This window comes from Perca flavescens, chromosome 22 (assembly GCF_004354835.1).
Source record: "Perca flavescens isolate YP-PL-M2 chromosome 22, PFLA_1.0, whole genome shotgun sequence".
Lineage (NCBI taxonomy): Eukaryota > Metazoa > Chordata > Actinopteri > Perciformes > Percidae > Perca > Perca flavescens.
Window position 1 is genome coordinate 17650933 of NC_041352.1, and position 21084 is coordinate 17672016.

The 21084-nt window shown below is 39.9% G+C and overlaps 1 protein-coding gene across 1 annotated transcript in view; it reads left to right on the forward strand.

The window, feature by feature from the left end:
* The window catches only part of malrd1 (MAM and LDL receptor class A domain containing 1), a 52736-nt gene that overhangs the window by 9544 nt on the left and 22108 nt on the right, over positions 1-21084 (forward strand). Inside the window, exons 7-17 of the mRNA XM_028569986.1 lie at positions 841-1286; positions 4472-4559; positions 4668-4847; positions 4975-5131; positions 6531-6687; positions 6788-6898; positions 7755-7968; positions 8072-8319; positions 10105-10387; positions 15904-16149; positions 17143-17300. Of these exons, the coding sequence (XP_028425787.1) occupies positions 841-1286; positions 4472-4559; positions 4668-4847; positions 4975-5131; positions 6531-6687; positions 6788-6898; positions 7755-7968; positions 8072-8319; positions 10105-10387; positions 15904-16149; positions 17143-17300 (2288 nt within the window). The remainder of the gene's footprint in view (positions 1-840; positions 1287-4471; positions 4560-4667; positions 4848-4974; positions 5132-6530; positions 6688-6787; positions 6899-7754; positions 7969-8071; positions 8320-10104; positions 10388-15903; positions 16150-17142; positions 17301-21084) is intronic.

Sequence of the window (21084 nt, forward strand, 5' to 3'; positions counted from 1 at the left end):
TACATAAAGCCTTTTGTGGCTCCAGAACAAAATAAATTGCCTCAAGTGATGTTACTTGCGTCGGTTGAGGCTAAAAACTACAAGTTTGAAGTGTTGAGAGAAGCTAGAAAGAAGTGAGCTTACCAGGCTTCTGTAGCCCGCTCCTCATCTCTGCTTGAGACTAGCAGCTTGAGTCACTACACGCATATAACACTCAGATCTTAGTCTGAATAATCAGTGTTCGAGTTGCATTGTGGGCAAGGTAGACGCCAGGTATGGACAAGTAAGAAGAATGTACTGTATAGCATAAAAAAGATGCTATGTCTTTTTTTCCCCATCCTAAGTCTGACAAGGGTGCAGTGCTGCATCAGTGCAGTATTTGTACTGCAATATAAAAATACACCGTTACTGTACAAGTAAAACGTTCTGAATTTAAGTAAAAGTAAGTATTTTAGCTAAACGTACTTAAAGTATCAAAAGTAAATGTGCTCATACAGAAAATTGTCCCCTTTGATGTTATACTATTATATTAATTATTTAATTATTATTACTGATGCATTGACATGTAAGTAACATTTTATTGTTGTCGGTGGTGAATATGAAGCTAAATGTTAACAATTTTATAGGTTAGGTTAAACAGTGCATATTTCATAATCTCATATGCTTAGTTTGTAAAATCTAATCTGGAAAGTAATTAGTAGTTGTCAAATATGTGTAGTGGAGAAGAAATATTTGCCACTGAAATGTAGTGAAGTTCAACTAATAAGTGGCAGAAAATGGAAATGGTCAAGTAGAGTACAAATGTCTCAAAATGATGTTTTCCAGCACCAGTGTTCGTTCATTTCCTGTCATGTCTTACAGCTCCAGAGCTGCAGTGTAACTTTGAACACGGGCTGTGCAGCTGGAAGCAAGAGCAGAGTGGAGGAGATGAGTTTGACTGGACCCGCATCCGAGGCCCCACTCCGTCCTTGAACACGGGGCCCTGGAAGGACCACACACTGGGCACCAGCTATGGCCACTACCTCTACATCGAGTCCTCAGTCCCCCAGGAGTTCAAAGACACAGCCGTGTTGCTGAGCAGAGTCTTCCAACCCACCCACCAGCGCGGCAAGGACCCGTCCAGCTCCCGCCACCACTGTGTTTTCCGCTTCCATTATCACATGTTCGGCTCACATGTGTTCTCTCTGGCAGTTTACCTCAGGACCAGCGCTACAGGGCGTGGGCACATGCTGTGGGTACGATATGGAGACCAAGGAAACCTATGGCACAGGAAGACGGTCTACCTCTCCAGTGCTCGGCCGTTCCAGGTAACTGTGATCCAAAATGAGACTTTTGCTTTATAGAGTAGGCTCATTGAGTGTGTACAGGATATTTCTGTCATCAAATTTCATTTCTTACTTTGCAATGAGCAGAAAGACAGAATATGCTTCAGATATTGCTTTCACATCCCTTGCATTACTTAAGAAATGTAATCATTAACACTGAAGACAAGTTGGGTAGTTTAATATAATACCACTTTGGTCGCATCCCATCCCGCTTTAAATCATTTGCTTTCAGTCCCCTTCTGTAATCAAAGGTAGTCATGAGCTACAGGTAAACACAGTTCCCTGGCAGGCGACAATGAAATGCTAGCGAAGCCAAGAGTTTGTGTTTAAAAGTGCACTGCAGCGTTGCATGATGATCTATCTAATAGCTCCACTGCTCGACATCGATCCCTCAAGATGGATGTTCTGCTGTCATTACTCATGAGTGAGTATAACTTGACAGGCAGTTAAATACTTTTTCTTCCATTATGGCATTGAAAACAGGAGCTCTGTCAAGTTAATTGACTGCAGAAAGGGTAAAATGGAAATAAAGAAGAGACACTGATGAATTGAATTCAGATTATGTTTGCTACCACAGTGGGCACGTTGCCACAAAATGATAAAGTATGATTTGACATCAAGATATTTACTCCTGAATTTGCGTTGTAAGATTTAATGACCAGTGTAACCACATCTAATGTACAAAGAAATGCATGTAAAAAGCAGTAATGAGCTTAGCAGCATTAAGTTAATGAAATTGTTTCCAAGACAAGCTGTTTGCCAAGGCAGCAAGTGGAAAAGTCAAGATTATTGGAAAAATATTTCAAAACATGTTTGCAAAACTGCTGCTTGAATCATGCTAATGTAACATTCTAACAGTAAATACTCACATGGTGCCTCTTCCACATAGTACTTCAAATAAACATTTAACAGGCATTCTTTGTTTATTAGATTAGATGTATTCTGCAGTGCACACGTGCTGACTTGATTACTACAGTAACTGTGTGTGTGTGTGTGTGTGTGTGTGTGTGTGTGTGTGTGTGTGTGTGTGTGTGTGTGTGTGTGTGTGTGTGTGTGTGTGTTATACGCATATCTCTAGAACCGTTAGTCCGATGGATTTCAAACTTGACAGGTGTCTTGCTACGGGCACGAGTGAGTACGGTAAAAGAAGCACACGTGGGCTTTTGCCGCTCTAGCTCCTGGCCACTCACACTGCACACTGACTGAGCTTTGGCAGCTAAAATATGAAATACACCTCAGACCCACAAAAAAATATGCACTACTTTAGACTGTCTTTGACTTTGAATAAACAAACGACAATTCCCGAATTCAAGGACGTTTCAGAATCCCACTACTGAGTTTTTTGTGGCAGACAGAGCGTGATGCCACTTATAGGGAGGCTACCAGACACTGTTTTTGAGGGTGGTTACAGCCTTTGACTCTTTTCCTAGCTCGCTACATGATTTCTGGATATACCAAACTTACTTTTCTTCGCTAAGACGAAACTCAACAAAAAGCCATTTGCCAACACTAAATATCAAACAAAAGCCAGACACTATATAGTATTAAGTTGCTGTGAGCTGTAGCCTACATTCACCACTTCTAACCAGAGGCAGAACATAGTAATCTCAGAGATTATTCCTTCACAGCGCTGTGCAATGTGAGAAAATCTCAGAGCTGAACCGGGCAGACACAGCACTTTTCATCAGACTCACCCCGGGTTAATTAAGTCCACTGCTAACTAATAACATTACCGTTGCCAAAATACCCCCGCGAATCAATTCCCCTACTTCACGTTAACCGTCAAGCCACTAAACCTGCATGGAAATGAACACCTCTGCTGAAATGTTAAATTCATTAACGATCATACGACACGAGACAACACCGTCTATCTATCTATCTATCTATCTATCTATCTATCTATCTATCTATCTATCTATCTAGCTATCTATCTATCTATCTATCTATCTAGCTATCTATCTATCTAGCTATCTATCTATCTAGCTAATGTCTGATTACTCCACATTGTCATTGTGCTATGTTGTGATTACATTCTGAATCTGCAATGTTCTCTGTCAGGTAAGTTAGTAGTAGGGTATAGAAGGGAGTTGTATATGAAGTGGTTTTGGGTCCTTTTATAATTTTGGGGTACAATTTGGTTTTGATGAATTCTACAAGCAGCAATACCACAGGCCAAGCAATGGCCCGTTCCAAACAGGCACATTTTCAACGGGCACTGCACTAGTCAGCAGAATTCCAAATTCTGTTCCACTTCTTGGAACAAAGTCAACAGACTGGTGGCTGCTGACAACTCATCTGAGGAAATTATATTTTAGCTAAATGATATTGTTGCATTGGAAAGCTGCTGATAAAACTTAAAGTTCAGTGTAGCAACACTTACTGGCAAGCAGACAAGAAAATACTCAAACATTTAAACAGTGTTAGAAACAAAGCAACCCTGTTTCTGCATTTCAGTTTCTGGAGTAAAGCTATGGAACAGTCTACAGGTGGAACAAAAGCAATGTCCAAAAATAAAGCAGTGTAAAATCGTTTTGGTTACAGTTTTATTATTATTATGATGATTATTATTATTGTTGTTTTTATTAATTTTTTGTTTTTTTGTTTTGAGTTTATGAAATGTTTTCTTTCCTCCTTTACGTTCCTCTGTTTTGTAAATAATTGATGTAAATATGAAATTGATTTTGGGTATGAGGGAGTTCACATTCACAATTGGAAAACAGGTAGATTTCACTATTATTGAGTTGCATACACACGGGGTGGGATTAAATACATTTATATTTCTTCCCACTCCTTTTCGGATATGTAAACAGATCGTGAAGTTGTTATTATTATTATTAATGTATTGTGTTGTTATTTGTTATTGATTTGTTTTGTTTTTATTTCTTGTCTGCTGTTCTGCTCTTTACATATTTTAAATAAAATCAATCAAAACCCCACATGAAGATATTTTTTCATGAAGACGGTTTTGGTGTTTTGGTTTTGTATGTAAATGGTAAAAGATTAGCTGCGTAAATGTAGACCATTTTCACATGTGCAATTAAACATCAATTAATGATGACTGCATACCATTCAGGTGTTCCAGCAATATACTATTATGCATGCTCGCTAACTGGCGAGGCTTACTGGAAATATTTTCTTGTGTTTATTTTCACTTTCTCTTTTGTCAGATTTTGATAGAAGGTACAGTTGGAGATGATTTTAATGGAGACATTGCCATTGATGACCTTTCATTCCTGGACTGCGAACCATATGAAGGTAAATGATTGTGCCATAACAGAAAATATGAACATTTTAGGACATTGTGTTCCCTTATTTTTAATTTCACCTGTTGCTTTGTGTTTTTTTTACCATGATTTGTTCCAGGAGAGCTCCCCACAGCGAATACCACAAGCCCTGCAGTGACCACTCCAGCTCCCACAGTTCAGCCCCACAGCTGCCCTGATGGAGAGTTTGTGTGTGTGGCACATGGAGAGTGTGTTGCCAACAGCAAAGTGTGTGACTTCAGACAGGATTGTTCTGATGGCTCAGATGAATTAAACTGTGGTAAAACATTTATATTCTCAGAATGTCTACATAGAAAGCTTAGATTATGGCATTGCAATGTTTTTAGAGTGCTGTCTGTCTTTCCTGCCCCTCCCTTCTGTACTTATTTACCTTTCTCTTTCTCCAGTGAAGGAATGGTGCGATTTCGAAGGTGGTGACACTTGTGGTTGGAAGGGCATCGACTCCTCTTTGGACCCAATCCATGCATTTCGCTGGTCCCCTGACCAAGGGGTGAGCATTCATGATGGAGAACAGTACCACCGTCCTATTAATGACCACACCCTGTGAGTACCAGCGAATTACTATATACTGTATATATTGTTACGGCCACAGAAAAGAAACACAACTTAAATGCGACCGTCAACATATTGAATAACACCAAACCCAAGGATTAGTTAAAGTAATTTATTTTATTTTTAAATAGTTTGTATGTATATTAGAGCTGGGCGATTTACGATTCGATTCGATTTTCCCCCCCTTCCATTTAAAACAAAATAACTGCGAACTGTAAATATATTTTAAAAATATATATTTATTGTATTTAATTAAAGTGCATCAACATAAACAAAATTGCAAAGGCAAACCCTTTCTCTAAGTGAAAAGTCACTGTGCAGTGTGCAACAAAGATTATTAAACATCCAAATTATTTATACTGTATTTGGATTAAAAAAAATCGATTTTTTGAAAATATGAATCGATTTGACCTACCAACTCGATTTTTAAATCAAATTGATTTTTTTCCCAGCCCTAATGTATGTATATATATATATATATATATATACATATAACTAGAGAATGTTACTTAAACTAATTATCAGTTCTCAGAATCGTTGTTCATAAATACTTTGTTGATTTACTAATCGAGTATTCTACTAACTTAACCAGTTGTGGTTGTCAGAACTGAAAGTAAACATGGTTGGAACAATAAAAATAAGACCCAAGCTGAAAACCTTTTCATGTTTGCTTATTGGATGTTTGACCTTTACTGTGCAGAATGATGTATTTGCAGAGTTTGACACCAGAAGGCTGTTTTGACAGTCAAACGCTGAGGGGGAAAAGTTTCTCTGTGATCACCTTAAATATGCAATTTACACAGGTGTAATCTAAAAAAAGACCAGTTCACGTGTACTGAGCATGAATCTTACATGAACAGTAAAGTTCCAGACATCTGATGTCCAGCAAATAAACTTAGAAATTAAAAATATTGTAAGTTTTGTAATTTCAACAATGTTTAACAAAGTAATTTTATAATAAGAAGTGATACATTTTTGTACACATCTGGAAGGGATCATTGAATTTTCAGGAAGCCACTGGAAGTAAACTAGGAGAAGGAACCAAACAAGTTTTTAGTGAATTTCAAATTGCAGAAAAGAACAGGGTTTGTTTACCATTACAAAACAGACATTCTAGAGAAACAATCTGTACTTGGAATGGAAAAAGGTGGCACACACACTCAAAGCAATCAGTGTCCAGAGGCCTTCTCTTAGAGCCGTAGTGTTTCATAGAATGTCACATATATACAAGAAAGTCAATACAATGACAGACTTTCACTCGGGTGCTCAACAAACCCAAACCCAATAATGATGCAAACTCTCAGTTGATACTAAAAGTCACTGCTGGACTCACAGGTTGGGTGAAATAACTCCTGAAGTTGTTCTGTACTTTCTGTCTTTCCTCTGATAGAGGCGGTCCAGAGGGTTGGTATATGTGTGCAGACAGTTCCAACGGTGACTACGGTCAAACCACTGTTCTCCAGACACCTGCCATCTCCTCCACTGGGCCACACTGCACACTGGTCTTCTGGTACTACATGTGTGGATTCACAGTTGGATCGCTGCAAGTAAGAAGAGTGAAAATACTGTATTCAGCCAGAGAATAATAATCAGTGTAAAGGGTTTTTATCAGAAAACTCATATTTATTATTCTCACTCTATTTGCAGGTGCTGTTGAAGTATGAAAACGTCACTCATGAGGTTTGGTCTCAGACTGGTAACCAAGGCAACAAATGGAGAAGAGGAGAAGTGTTTTTGGGGTTATCAAACAACGTCCAGGTCTGTAAATGACTAGAGATACATTTAAATGTGTTATACAACTAAACTTTGTTGGCAGAATAATCACCTGACATATCTGAGTATAACACAAAGAAAATTTCTGAAGCAACAACTTCTATTCATTACTTACTTTTCATAACTCTTGAACTGAGCACCTTTGTGACTGTTTGCAATCTTGGGCTATATGTGAGATAAAATAGAGTTTACAGTGAAGAGCCCTTTTGACATGGTGTATATTCCAGTGTAATGATCACTTTTACATTAATATACATTCTGTTAAAAGGACAGCCTCTTAGGTGACTGTGTACATCAATGTAATTTGCCTAATTTCAGTCATGGCAGGCTAAATTAGACACCCAGACTTTATGATCAATGAATTGATTAAGTCTAATTTAGTCTAATGACTCTTAACTTGTGAGTTTGACAGTAATCAGAGTTGCAGTCCCTTCATGGTGTCTGCCTGCTGAGGTTATTCCAGGTCAGTGTGACTACACAGGCAGAGGTCCTTTGTTATTGCACGGGAGCAGGCATTTCTTTGACCAAATACCATGGCCTTTCCACATTTACAGTTATGCACATTAATCATTCTCAGACCGGACAGTCAGATCTGTGCTGATGGTTCAATCTGCAGCTGAAGGGCATTTTTACACCGAGCAGCTATGATCCTCATTTTAAGAGTCCAAGTGCCCTTTTCCTCTTTTCTCTGAGACCTTTATCAACTGACTGCAGAAAAACATCACTCATTTAAACAGCATCTGTTTCAATGCCTTGTCTGATATTAACCCTGGCGTTTAAAAAGTATGACAGACAGGGCAAAGAGTCGATCCTTACAGTAGTTTGTTGTCCTTTTTGTCAGGTGATGTTTAGGGCGAAGCGAGGGATCAGCTACATGGGCGATGTGGTGATAGATGATGTCAGCTTCCTGCACTGCTCCCCTCCTCTTCCTTCAGACGGGCCATGTACACCTGAGCAGTACGCCTGCGCTAATGGCCACTGTATCCCTCAGGACAACCTGTGTGACTTCATCAACCACTGCGGGGACAACTCTGATGAAGAACCCTACATCTGCAGTGAGGCCTCCCCTTATGTCTGACTGATGACACCCTGTGAAAGATAAATTTTCAGACAATTGTATAATCTGGATTGATTTCTTCTTTTATTGCTGTCTTTCAGAGGGCTTTAGCGGGCGCTGCAGTTTTGAGTTTGACCTCTGTTCCTGGCGTCAGTGTCGACAGGATGACTTTGATTGGCTGATCAAAGCAGGCAGCACTCCCACAGTTGGCACCGGGCCATCGAGTGACCACACCCTGAGAGACCCCTCGGGGCACTACCTGTACCTGGAGGGCTCCTTCCCCCAGGCAGCTGGAGACGCCGCCCGCATATCGGGACCCTTACTGAGCCGCAGGAGCTCTCAGTGCAAGGTAAGGAAACAAGACTACAATAAAGACAAATTATAAAACAAGTTGGTATGATGCCATCATTTTAAATGTAACAGCTGGAAGAACACGATTAATCAATTGACAATTTATTTTTGCATTGATGCTCCCGTGAGAACAAAGGTTCTGCATAGAATATATGGCTTCAAATAAACAAATACTATCCAAAGTAATAAAAGCGAAAACTAACATTTAAAATAGATGGAATAAGTTTAAGAAAACCAAAAAAGATTAATAAAACATTGGCACTCCTGACATGCATGCTGAAACTTACTCTGTGGATCTAATTTGAAAGCTTCCTGCAGTTTCCATTTTAAAGGAACAAAAAAGTGTATTTCCACTAGTCTCTGTATGGCATGTTCTAATTGAAGATAATGCACATGTTTATATTATATAGGTATAAGGTATTTATTATCCAGTGTTCTAATAACTAAAGAGGCTGTGGAAACAGTATAAACCTCATGCTGTAGATGCAACTCAGAATATAATTTCCAATCAGGAAATAATACGCAACACTGACCAATTTACAATTTCTGTCCATTTCACTATGGCTTCATAAGAAAGTGTACACGAAGAGCGGAATTCAACACTTTGGTATATTTACAGTAATCACATTTGCAGTTTTAGTTTGACTTTATGGGAATAGATGAGAAGATAGACAAGTCCAATGTCTGTCTGTTAAATATGAAGCTAAGGCCAGGAAATCTTAGCATAAAGACTGGAACCAGGGGCAAACAGCTAGCCTGGCTCTGTCCAATTCTTTCCATGTCATGTCCAACATGTTATATCGTGTTGGTTTTATCCGTAAAAAAACAAAGTGTAAAAACAAGTTGTGTTTTTACAGGGTTAATTTTTCCTGACCATTAAATAATAACAATATATAACGAGTCTTGAGCTAAGCGGCTCCTGGCTATAGCCTCATATTTATCCTATGTATTTATCGGACAGACACAAGAGGGGTATCGAGCCTCTCATCTAACTCTGGGCAAGAAAGCAAAACTACTCCTTTAAGCTTGCAGTTGAAAATGTGTTGCAACTAAACAAGCAATTACAAATTGAGTGTATGTGCTTGTGCACTTCGTAGTGTGTATGTGTGTGCGTCCTCCCAGCTGTCAGCCTGATGCTCTACCGGGAACGATGTCTTGATTGACAGCTGAGTTTGCTCTGCGTTTCATGTCTGTCTTATCCCACTCCTGACCTGTCAATCAATCACGCAGATAGCAAAAAGGCACCAATTAAACTGAAGGGAGGCCTGTGCAGGGGAGAAGTGAGAAGAAGAGAAGGATGGGGTAATTTTTCTCCTGAGATGGAGGGTGTAATTTTGCTGCTGTAGCTCCATTTGTAGAGAAAACCTATAAAACATATCACTGCCTCCATGCTGTGTCATGGAGAGACACTTTTTCTCTCCGAGCTTTAATTAGGACAAGGACTGAAAGGAAAGCGCATAGATCTAGTGACAGGATTAAAACGTAATTACCTTTCTATGACCATACTTTTGGTTTCTTTCCATATTCTGCCAATTGCAATATGTAATACTATATTATGGCCTGTCACTCAGACTTTGCTCAAACTCAACATTTTGATTGCATACTGTATTTTTCTTCAAATATGTAGCTGCAAAATCAGTTAATATGCAATATGTCTACACTCTTGTGATGTGAATGAGAAGAAATTAGAGTGGGAAATGTTTGGAAAGTATCATTCACATCTGCACACTCTTAAGTCGGTACCTTATTTTGACATATTTAAAATTTTCTGTCGTTTGTCCAGATGCGTTTCTATTTTCACATGTCTGGAGACGGCCTCGGGACCCTCAGTGTGTACAGAAAAAGCGAAGGGCAATTTCATCTCTTTCTGAACCTGACGGGAGATCAAGGCAACTATTGGCAGATGAGGGAGATCCCGCTGAGCCACAACAGGGACTTTCAGGTCATGTTTGAGGGCAAGGTGGGCCGAAGTGAAAAGGGTGACATCTGCCTGGATGACATCACTTTTTCTCCAGGGTGTCTGCTCGCCTCCTCACCTAGAGTAGAGGACAACACTCCTCCTGCAGGTAGACACTTTACTTTGTCTCCCTTGTTTTATATATGCTAAGATCTTTTTTCTCTTCTCCAACCAAACCAAATGCTTGAAAAACTAATGACATTCCCATCAGCCTCAACTGTACTTTGTGTTTTGTGCTAGTCATCAAATGTTATCATGTTAAAAAGCTTATCTAAAATAGTTAACATTAACCTGCTAAATATCATTTAGCATTTAGGTCAAAGCACCGAAGTCTCACAGAGGCACTGACATGGCTTTATATCTGCGTCATGTTCTTCCTTGCATTGTTTAGCGTTATGTTGCTACATAACAATTGCGACCTTTTGACAACTTTAACACAATATAAACTCAAAAACAACATTTCAAAGTATCAGTTAAGTTCAGTAGACTTTGGTTCAACAAGGCACTGTTAAAGTAAAACGCCTGGCTTGTTCGTACTTGAGCAATAATAAAAAGCCAGTTTATTTCTTTCAAGGATGGGAGCCCAAATGAAGGCCAGTGTGGAGCTGGAACATGTTGTATTTTTATTATTGTTCCTGAAAGAACAAGCCAGTCAATTGCTTTTTAATTCCATTGTGACAAGGAGAGTGCTGGGATGGCAGTCTTCTTCTTGTCTTTAGTAGATAACTGCATAACTGTATCCCTTTAGGGCTGTTTTGCCATATAACAATATTTCAAAATGTTTAAACATGACTGACAGTGTGAGGATAACATGACTATGGAGCCCCAAGTGCCACATTACATTATTTTCCTGATTTTTGAAAGATATGACTCAATCATTGGTGCTTTGATTGCTTTCCTTGATAAGAAAATTGGCAGTTTCAGAAATTGATACAATATTTATGAACAAAACTAAATTAAATTCAGCTAGCATGACCAGGGGCACCTTCGATAAATGAGTAAATAATATGCAGTTTCTTTCATTAGTGGTTCATTCTGCAGCCATGTAAAGACACAATAGAAATGCTGTTTTATTTTGTCAAGAAACTAAAGTTATGAAAAATGTCTGTTAACTGCTGAAGGACACTAGCCTCGTGAGACCGTCCTGATCTCGCGAGCTCCAGTTTTCCACTCGCAGATCAGTCTGGCATCTTGAGGCAGAGAAAATTTGGAGCCGTTAGCCAAACGACCGGGACAATCAGCGTTGGTTTTGAGGTGGGTTAGGTGGTGATAGACAGATGGTTTATCCAATCAGCTAACCAGTATTTTCAGACAGCGGTAGCCGCTCGCTAATGCTTTTTTTCTCTTGGATCCTTCTTTTGGAATATGGTCCGTGAACCTGAAATGGTGCCTTTTATTCCTAAATTCTCGTTACACAAACGGCAAATATCCTTTACCGACATGTTTGCATTCTGAGCTAACGAGCTACGCTTTGCCTGCAGCAGCAGGGGCGGGCTTGTGGTTGTATTTTCCTACGCTTCGTGGATCTGATTGGTTTATTTGGCCCATCTATCACCAACATAGGTGATAGACAGATGGTTCATCCAATCAGCTAACCAGTATTTCCGCCCCTTCCCAAAAGTTCTCCAACGGAAAGTTCCCAGATGGATATGCCGAGCAAATGCGAAGCAATCCATCTGGCGGAGTCAGGTTAGAAGGACACTCAGAAACGCTTTGAAATATTTACTTGACATCCTGATATCCACTCAGTGTTTGTCACTGTCTCAGCACTGACTAAAGCAAGTTCAGTCATTGTCTGTATTTCGGACTTGGGATTGATTCAGCTATTTGAAGTTCGTCTGCGTCCCTTACATTCTTTATTGGGGGACCCTTTAAGATACGAGAGAAAGCAACAAGAGCTGATTTATTGCCATTGTTACAGCGGCTATAATTGGATCTATTAAATTTATTGCCTTACTCTTGTATTGGATGTCGGGGAGAGGAAAGAGTTTCTGGATTGTCTGTGCTCAGAAAACTGTGAAGCCGTGTGGCCCTTGTCTCCATGTCTTTTTGAGATGAGCTGGAGGAGGCTCCTGTCCAGCAGCAGAAGTGTGATGTGTTGGATTTTCCTTACAGCTGTCTTTTTCTCTTCACTGTCTCGCTGTCTCTCTGCATTTGTCAGTATAAGTGATTACAGCGAATAGCTAGACTCCCTCAGAGTCAGTGTATTAATCGGTCACTAGAGAGCTCTAAAGTAGTGCAGCCTCTCTGAAATGCTAATGATGCTTCCATGTTAATGCTGTTAAGCATCTCCCCAACAGTTTATCATATTACTCTCCTGCTTTGCTTTTTGCCTTCACCAATACTCTGGAGTTCAAAGGGATGCTTGAACAATATTTCGGTTTTGAGCAGTATGTTTACAATTTTTGCTGCTGAAACATTTTCTCACATACCTCTCGTGCTTTTTACAAATAGTTTTGGCTTAATTTGTCCAGGTTTTGAGATATCAACATCAGAGATTTCTGCCTAAGCTGGAACACAGTGGAGGTGAAGAAATAGGCCCTCTGAAGGCTGTTGACAGTTTATGCTGTGGATTATCCAGAGTAACGGGACACTGTCTTTGGAAAGACGTTGCTGTTAAATTTGATTCACCTCTGCTGTATTGGAGTGGAGGCAGACATTATGTTTTATGCATGTAGCTACTGTACAACCCTATCCAGACTGACTCAAAAGTTGTGCATCGGCACAAACAAGCTTATTATATATACATATTCTGTAAGTGATTTAGCTTAAGCAAAGGAGCTGGCAGTATCTCTCATATGGATTCAAGTGTATATAATAAGCTTTGTTAAGCAATATTGTGAAGGAGAAAGGGCTTTTTTATTTTCAAAACATGACAGGGTCATTTTCAATACAAGTAAAAATAGAGCAAATAAAGTGGGATGGAAATAGAAAGGGATGTGAGTTGTGTGACCGTAGAAGGATTTCTTGAAGGTTAAGACAGGGAGTAACACTGCTGCCCTGACAGTTCATCCCACCATGAAAAGAGAGCCAGGAAGGAGAAGAGTGTCTGCTCTTACTGCCCCCTTCGCTGCTGCAGGCTGCACAGAACGAACAGTAATACTGATGAGACCAAAGACAGCAGGAACTGTAATTATATACTGAAGCGCCTCACGGGCATTTTCCTCCACCGCTTCATTTTATATCACATTATGTGATGGAGTAGTGAGACACACTGCATGCACCCCCATCGTGTGTTCTTTCATGGCTGGGAATTTTATCTTGGCTTTAACAAGACATTGTAGAATATCTGCCAACTATTTTAACATTATGTGCTGTCAACATAGGCTTAGGACATTCAAAGACTACTATGTATGTGTGTATGCCATCTGCATGGAAAAATGAAAGAATATCCTGCAAAATTTTACATACAGCATTTGAGCAAGTCAGAAATATAAGTCCAAATTTAACATTATGCCATTCTTTGCTTTAGCACTGTCGGACTTAATAAACTAGGCAGCAGAAATATTTACTTATTGAACTATGAAATGGATGAGAAAATGTATTGGGTTCACTAGAGAGAAATGGAAAGATATCCATCGTGCTCATGATGGTCATTACTGAATGCTTCAGTAGCAAAATACAGACAAAAACAAAAAACTCTCTTCCGCTTCCATATAATTTTGCATGTTCTGTAAATGTCCTGTCATGTCTGAAGAAAACTGTAAGGAACATTTACTGTACGTACAGTCACCTACACTCAGTGGACACTTTATTAGGTACACCTGTTTAATCTAATGCAGTCCAATTCAACAGCCCTGCCATCTGCCTTTACAAAGCTCATAATGTTCAGTCTTTGATGATGAATCATATCTTTATTATTGAGGTCATAGTTAAAGATGGTGTTGTACTGTGGACTACATTACATTTAGAGGTGTTTCTAATTTAGTTTCCCTTCTCTATTTACATACATGAGATGTGCTGAATATTAGAAACACCTCTGAATATAATGCAGTCCAGCACCACACAACCACCAACTATGACCTCAGTGCTAAATCATATAATTGAATTAACACCTTTTATGCGTGCATATCATCAATTAAAATTAATCTTCCTTTTTGACACTGAAATGGAAATAGAAGAGTTCAAAAATGACAACAATACAATGGATCACATCATGACACCTTTCGTTGCCATTATTAGACAACTTGCTTCACTTTATCCGTCAGACTTCTGATTCCAGAGGTATGAATTCATTAAAAAGTTGATCTGGAGCAACATCTTTGCACCAGGGGGCAGTATACCATACCGACATACTGTATATCAGGACAGTGGGTCCAGTGGATCCCTGGTCTGAAGTTCACATCACACACGGCAATGCAGAGCCCCAAAGTTATAACAAGATATGTATTGCAATTCATGAGGACACATAAGTACAGTCAGATGCTGTAGTAACAGGTGAAGAACTGCACATTATTGGCTTTAACCAGTTTTCTCTTAAATTAATCCACCAGTATGCTCCACATCAGGTGGTGAGGCATCCTGGCTTCACAGTTGGGAGCCATGGCTTCCTGGCTTCCTATGTGCCTTTGTTGGGGCTCATTGCTTCTGGTCCTGTGCATCTGAAGAGGAACAAAGGATTAGGAGGGACTTGTACCCCTTTCTCTCCTTCACTTAAAGGGACCCCCCCCTGTTCATCACACCTCATCTCCCTTTCTAACACTCCCCAAAACCAAGCACTAACCCCACTGGAATGCCAGACGCCAAAAGAGGCAGATTAGAGCCTCCTGCAGCACCGCCACCCTATGATACACCGATTTGGGCTTATAGCCCCATACTCCCTTGTCTTCCTAAGCTCCTTAAAGAGACCTCTTGGGGTTCGGTTAAATCTGTTGAAGCACAATTTCTTATTTCATTATCCAATTTGCAAAGGAGTAGTCTGACATTTTGGGAACTATGCCATTTAGCTTTTTTTGTTGAGAACTAGATGAGAAGATTGTTACCACTCTTCAGTTAACATAGTAAATTTGAAGGTACAGCCGGCATAAATATTAGCTTAGCATAAAGACTAAAAACGGTTGGAAGTAGCTTGTTGGGCTCTGTCTAAAGGTTACAAAAAACACCTACCAGTAGCTCACTGACCAACTCGTCATATCTTGTTTGTTTAATCCATACAAAAACCAAAGCGTAAAAGCGACATGTTGCAGTTTCACAGGGGATTTTGTGCCAGACTGTTACTTGGCCGGAAGCAGTAATCTGAAATCGAAATCGAAAATAGCTTTTGTTACCTTTGGACAGAGCAGGCTAGCGGTTTCACCCTGCTTTTGAGTCTTTATGCTTAGCTAAGCTAACGGGCTTGATATTTACCATGCAGACATGCAAGTCTAATTGGTCCTTTCATCTGTCTTTCAGTAAGAAAATGAATAGGTGTATTTCCCTCCTCACAATGACTTGACCTCTGACCCCCAGGTCTCGCCGTACAATAAAATGTTAGCATGCTCGCTAGACACAATGTCAGCATACCTTATCTTTGCTGGGAAACCTACAACTTTACATATAAGAACATTCATAGCTACAAACTGATGTTTGTAAACAAACACAGGGAGTCTGAATGATATAATTTACTATATTTATCTTTTTTTCCAGGCTCCTGTCCTTCAGGTTTGCTCCCTTGTGAAAATGGTGGATGTTTCACTCCTGGGCAGAGCTGTGACTTCACTGATGACTGTGGTGATGGCACTGATGAAAAGGATTGTGGGACTTCCTGCTCCTTTGAGAACGGGCGATGTGGCTGGAGGAGCTCCCTGGCCGATAATTTTGATTGGACGTTAGGGACCGGATCTGTGAAAAGCATACGGCCTCCATATGATCACACGTTGATGGATGAAAACGGTATGTGTTCACAATTTTGTGCGTCACTCATGCACACGTCAACAGTCAACTTATTTCAAAGTTATAAAATTTTGTTAACTCTTGATTTCTCATTAAAAAAATAAGTTCCTTAGTGTTCTAGCCTTCTCCACAACTGCACCTTCACTTCTGGCTGGTTTTGTATAATCACAATGAGCTGACTTTCAAATTTCCACCTGTTGAACCCAAAATGCTGCAGTAGTTCTCCAGAAATGTTAAATTCATGACTAAATCAATGAGCTTCTTCACGGTATGTGAATAGCAGGTGAGCTTTCAGGTGATCGATGCAGGGGTTTTAGCGCTGTAATTCCATTATATTGTGTGCATGGTAAAATGCGATGCACATGAATAAATAAACACATATGTAGCCTACATTTGCACACACCGCTAATGGAGGGGCTTCTCCTAAACATCTTAAAGGTAATATAGCTTTGATACAGCTTTGTGAGAGTGAACAGTGAGGCTGATATAAATTAGATATTATTAAAAACAAAACCCTGGATTACATGCACACCTCATTTGCTGTGAATCCTGCTTTCGTGTGACAATCCAGAGCATGAAAGGCATGCTCCACCACGCTAACAATGAAAACTACTATATAGAGAGATAGATACGGAATGTAAATGCATTAAATGGCTAATGCTGAAAAATGCAAGCCATAAATTAATGATCTGAATTAAGATCTGAATGGATTCTAACTGTAAAATGTAAGCTTGTTCAGTAGTAAAAGTTATAAGGATAAAAAGTTCCCAGGTCCGCGGGTGTCGGAAGCCAGTGAGATATTAGGAGATCTGTCAGAGATTAATCTGCAACCCTTACCCTTACCCTCCTACCACACTGTTTGTGACCTTGCTGTAATTTGTCTCTGGCTGTGAGAGCTGCTCGCATACACAGTTGGTTATCAATTCCTCTTTGCCCCGTCTTCCTCGTTGCTGCTTTCTTCACCATTACTTCTCTTTTTTCTTCTCTCTTTAGGTCATTTCATCTTGCTGGAAGCTACACCAGTTGGACTCAAAGGCAATAAGGCTCACATTAGGAGCTCTGTTTGGAAAGAATCGAGCGTCATCTGCAAGCTCTCCTTCTGGTACTACATTTCCCACAAGGCCTCAGGAATAATCCGCCTGCTGATCAAGGTAAACCATCTGCCGCAGTGTGTTTGGACTCTGATATTGGTTCACACAGTCACGATAAAAAATGATGAATCTAACTGATGCCAGCTCATGATAGTCAATAAAATGAACCCTGTAGACCCGTTGCTTTCTATCAAGTGTAGTTACCATGGTTACACTCGGTCAGGGGTAAAGCTTGATTATATTAAATCATGTAGATATGACGTCATATTAGCGCTGCTGTCTAGTGGTGTCAGTAATTTGGTAAAAATAGCAGTGCAGCTGTCAATCCCTCTGCCAGTTTTTTTTGCGATCTTTGAGGGGTTGAACCGAGTCATGGGGGTCGCTGTCACCCTTCGGCCCACAGCAGCCCCACCCCACCATCTGGGCACACACCAGCCCTGCCAGTTCTCAAGGCTTCTTGCTTGTTAAGCATTCGGCCATGTAGTTAGTTTATGCATGGTTGATTTTCAGGGATTAAGATTTTCTGCCATTGAAATTCTGCTGTGATTTACTGTGCCTCCATCCTGTGCTTTCTGCAGTCTCAACTTCTTTTAACTTTGCCAGCTACGACTCAAGGTCAAGGTGCAGAAGTAGTACAGATTCATTCTTTAATGTGTGATTGTGCGTGCAAGTGTGCAGATTTGTCTTGCACACATACATATGCGCAGCACGTGCATGATTGTTAGTGTGTCCTTGTGTGCACTGCAGAAACCATTTTATGCAATTTGCAAAACACGTCAGCGAGTTTTCATGTAAATATGTGGGTTTTTTTCCCCCTTCAAACAGCAAGGATTTGTATCCCGCCTTGCAAAATTTACATATCATTATTCTTGCAAAAAATGGCACTAATACTGTACCATGCTACAGTCATAGAGGCAACAGAGCTCATGATGTGTCTTTTTTTAGGAGAGAAAATCTAAGTTATTTAGTAGGTAAAAGCTCCATCAGCACTTTAAATGTGCCTGAAAGAGTAAGTCTGTGTTTTTTTATTGTCAAGAAATGCCATGAAATGCCCAAAACCGACTATGAATTGATCGCATTAAGAAGCTAGCAAAAATGAATTTTCATTTTCATACAAGTTAGTGCAGTTAAACGTGATTTATAGGTGAAGAATAATATAATATTAAGGCAAACATAAAGGCAATTAGGACAGCACTCCCATTAATACTTTATATTGCCACACAATTAAGGTATTAATTGGAGGGCTGTCCTAATTGCCTTTTATATTTTTTTTATTCACATTAAGGATCCAGCACCAAGTCTTCACAATATATTTAAATGTGAGTTGAGTGCGTTAGGTCTTTTTTCTTTTTTTCAGGTGAGTGACAGCCCAATAAGACTATAAAGACTGTGGAAATAAATACATCTATACATTACATTATATAATCATTAAAACAATAGATATTAAAGAATACATCTAACAGTATATATGTATATATAAATCTAACAAAATATACAGTATATATATCCTACGATCCTACGAAAAGACTAAAGAACACAGAAGGGTAACCTCATCAAAGCTGTAAATACTCACCATTGCCAAGTCTGTGGCTGAAAATAGTCCCCAACAAATGCACTATTTACTGTTGTCTATTGTCTGAGTAACCTCTGCAAAAATCAACAGTGCCTAGCTGATTTAGAAAATGATGTAGCACGTTTTAAAGATGTATGTATTTAACTGGAACCAATGGGGTCTGAACGTACTGAGAAAAGTACAATTTTGGTCCTTTTTATATATAACACACTAAAAGATGGGAAAAATCCAAAAAAGCATAATAGGTGCTCTTTAAAACATTATAGCATTTCCATAGCCTCAGTGTTGCCTTGAGTCAAACCTGCTACATAAAGGATAACATGAATACACATTTGCACACTCTGCGAGCATCAAAGTGTTAATACAGTGTGAACTATCTTTAAAGGTTGATTGAAGAACAATGGCAGTTATGCTAATGACGCTGGAGACTTTTTAATGGGCAGAGACACAGAGTGGGAGGGAGGGGATTATATTTACCTGGCAAGTGTTTCCCTCTGTGAAGTCTCATAAGGGGCTCAACAGTCCTGTCTACAGTATTTATATCACCAAGCCTTTGAACTGCTTGAGTCGTTATTCATCACACAGTCTCGGCAGCGAGTGGACTGGACATGGCAGGATTTTGGAATGAACCAGGAGGGTGCAGCAGCAGACAATTTAAAGAACACTGTGTGTGATGTCTGCATGCAGTCTGATAATGATACGTCATTTAATGTATGCGTCTATAATATGCAACACTGCATGTGATACAAAGATCCACCAGATATTTAGAATGTATGAGAGTAGAGTCACTCCCAAAAAGACTGAGGCACATTTTCAGTTTTATGGTTTTGGTTAGGGTCGGGCGATATAATTTTTTTTTCTTCTACAACCGGTCACCATCTAGCCTGGCTCCGCCCTCCTACGTACTAAGGCTCAATTTTCATTTCCCTTCAGAACTACGTCTGGGTTCGCGGTATAGTCTTGGGTTTTCTCCAGCCAAATTTTTGGCGGTCCAATCAGCGAACAGAGAGAATGGCTGAGAACGATGACGTTGAGGCTGTGCGCTAGAGTTGTAGTTCCGTAATGGCGGCGGAGAAAGATGCGAGCGAAGCCATTCGTTCCGTTGTGGCAACGCTGCCGAATATCCAGAAGTTTAAGCCCGAGCAAGAACAATCTTTGCTGAGTTGTGTTGGTGGCCATGATGTTGTGGCCCTCCTCCCCACGGGGTTCGGGAAAAGTTAGATTTTTCAGCTCGCTCCATTAGCGTTGCCAGACCTTCCTCCACAGCGCTGCAAAGGAGGGTCTGGCTAGTCCACACAGCATTCTGGGATAGGAGAAAAATGTGCTCTGGTTTATCAGCATTTCTTCAAACCAATCACAGTCGTCTTGGGCGGTGCTAAGTGCCGGATGCAATGACGGGGCTTCTGTAAAATAGCCTCAGGAAGGAACTTGTTTTGGTGGAACATGTGTACCTTCAAAAGTTGTTTTAGTCGTGCAACAGAAAGCTCAAATTAGACAGTCTAGCTAGCTGTCTGAATTTACCCTGCAGAGATCTGAGGAGCCGTTAACCATAGTCCTCATAAATCGATTGGAGTTTAGAATGACAGCACAAAGAAAACGAAAGTGAGGGACATCCGGACGAAAATGGAAATCCGGACGAAAATGTAAATCCGGACGAATAAGGGCCATCGGGCGGATCTTCCGGCAGCAGCAGAACAATCCCGTAAATTAATCGTCGTCAAAATAGACTTGTTGTAAAACACGCTTCATTAAAACGCAACAGAAACAAAATAAAACTCATCTGAACAGTCTTGGTTAGTCTTTGCACTGTTCCAACAATCACAAACTGGTTTTGGTCGATGTAAACTCTGCAGTTATTATTATTATTATTATTATTATTATTATTATTATTATTACTTTTGTTCATTATTAGTTCTCCTCAAAGCCACCAGACTTCATTAACATAAACAGTAATTTAAAAGCTCTGACTGCTCTTGGTTAGCCTAGAAATCTAGACACACCATAGTGGCAGCAAATTTATTTTGCAGCCAGAGGGGGTCTCGGCACTCTCTATTGACTTGCGAGCTGGAAAAACCAAATTTTGGTCAGGCCAATCACATCGTGTATAGAGTCGGTGGGCGGGGCTTATGGCTGCTGCTGTAGGAACAGCGGCCTTCTGGAAGATTTGGAGTTAAGCTTTTCTTTGAGGAAAGAATAAAGAACGGCACTGAAATCATTCTTAAAAAAGGAAGATGTGTTCGGAGTTTACTTTAAAACGATGCTACATAGCCT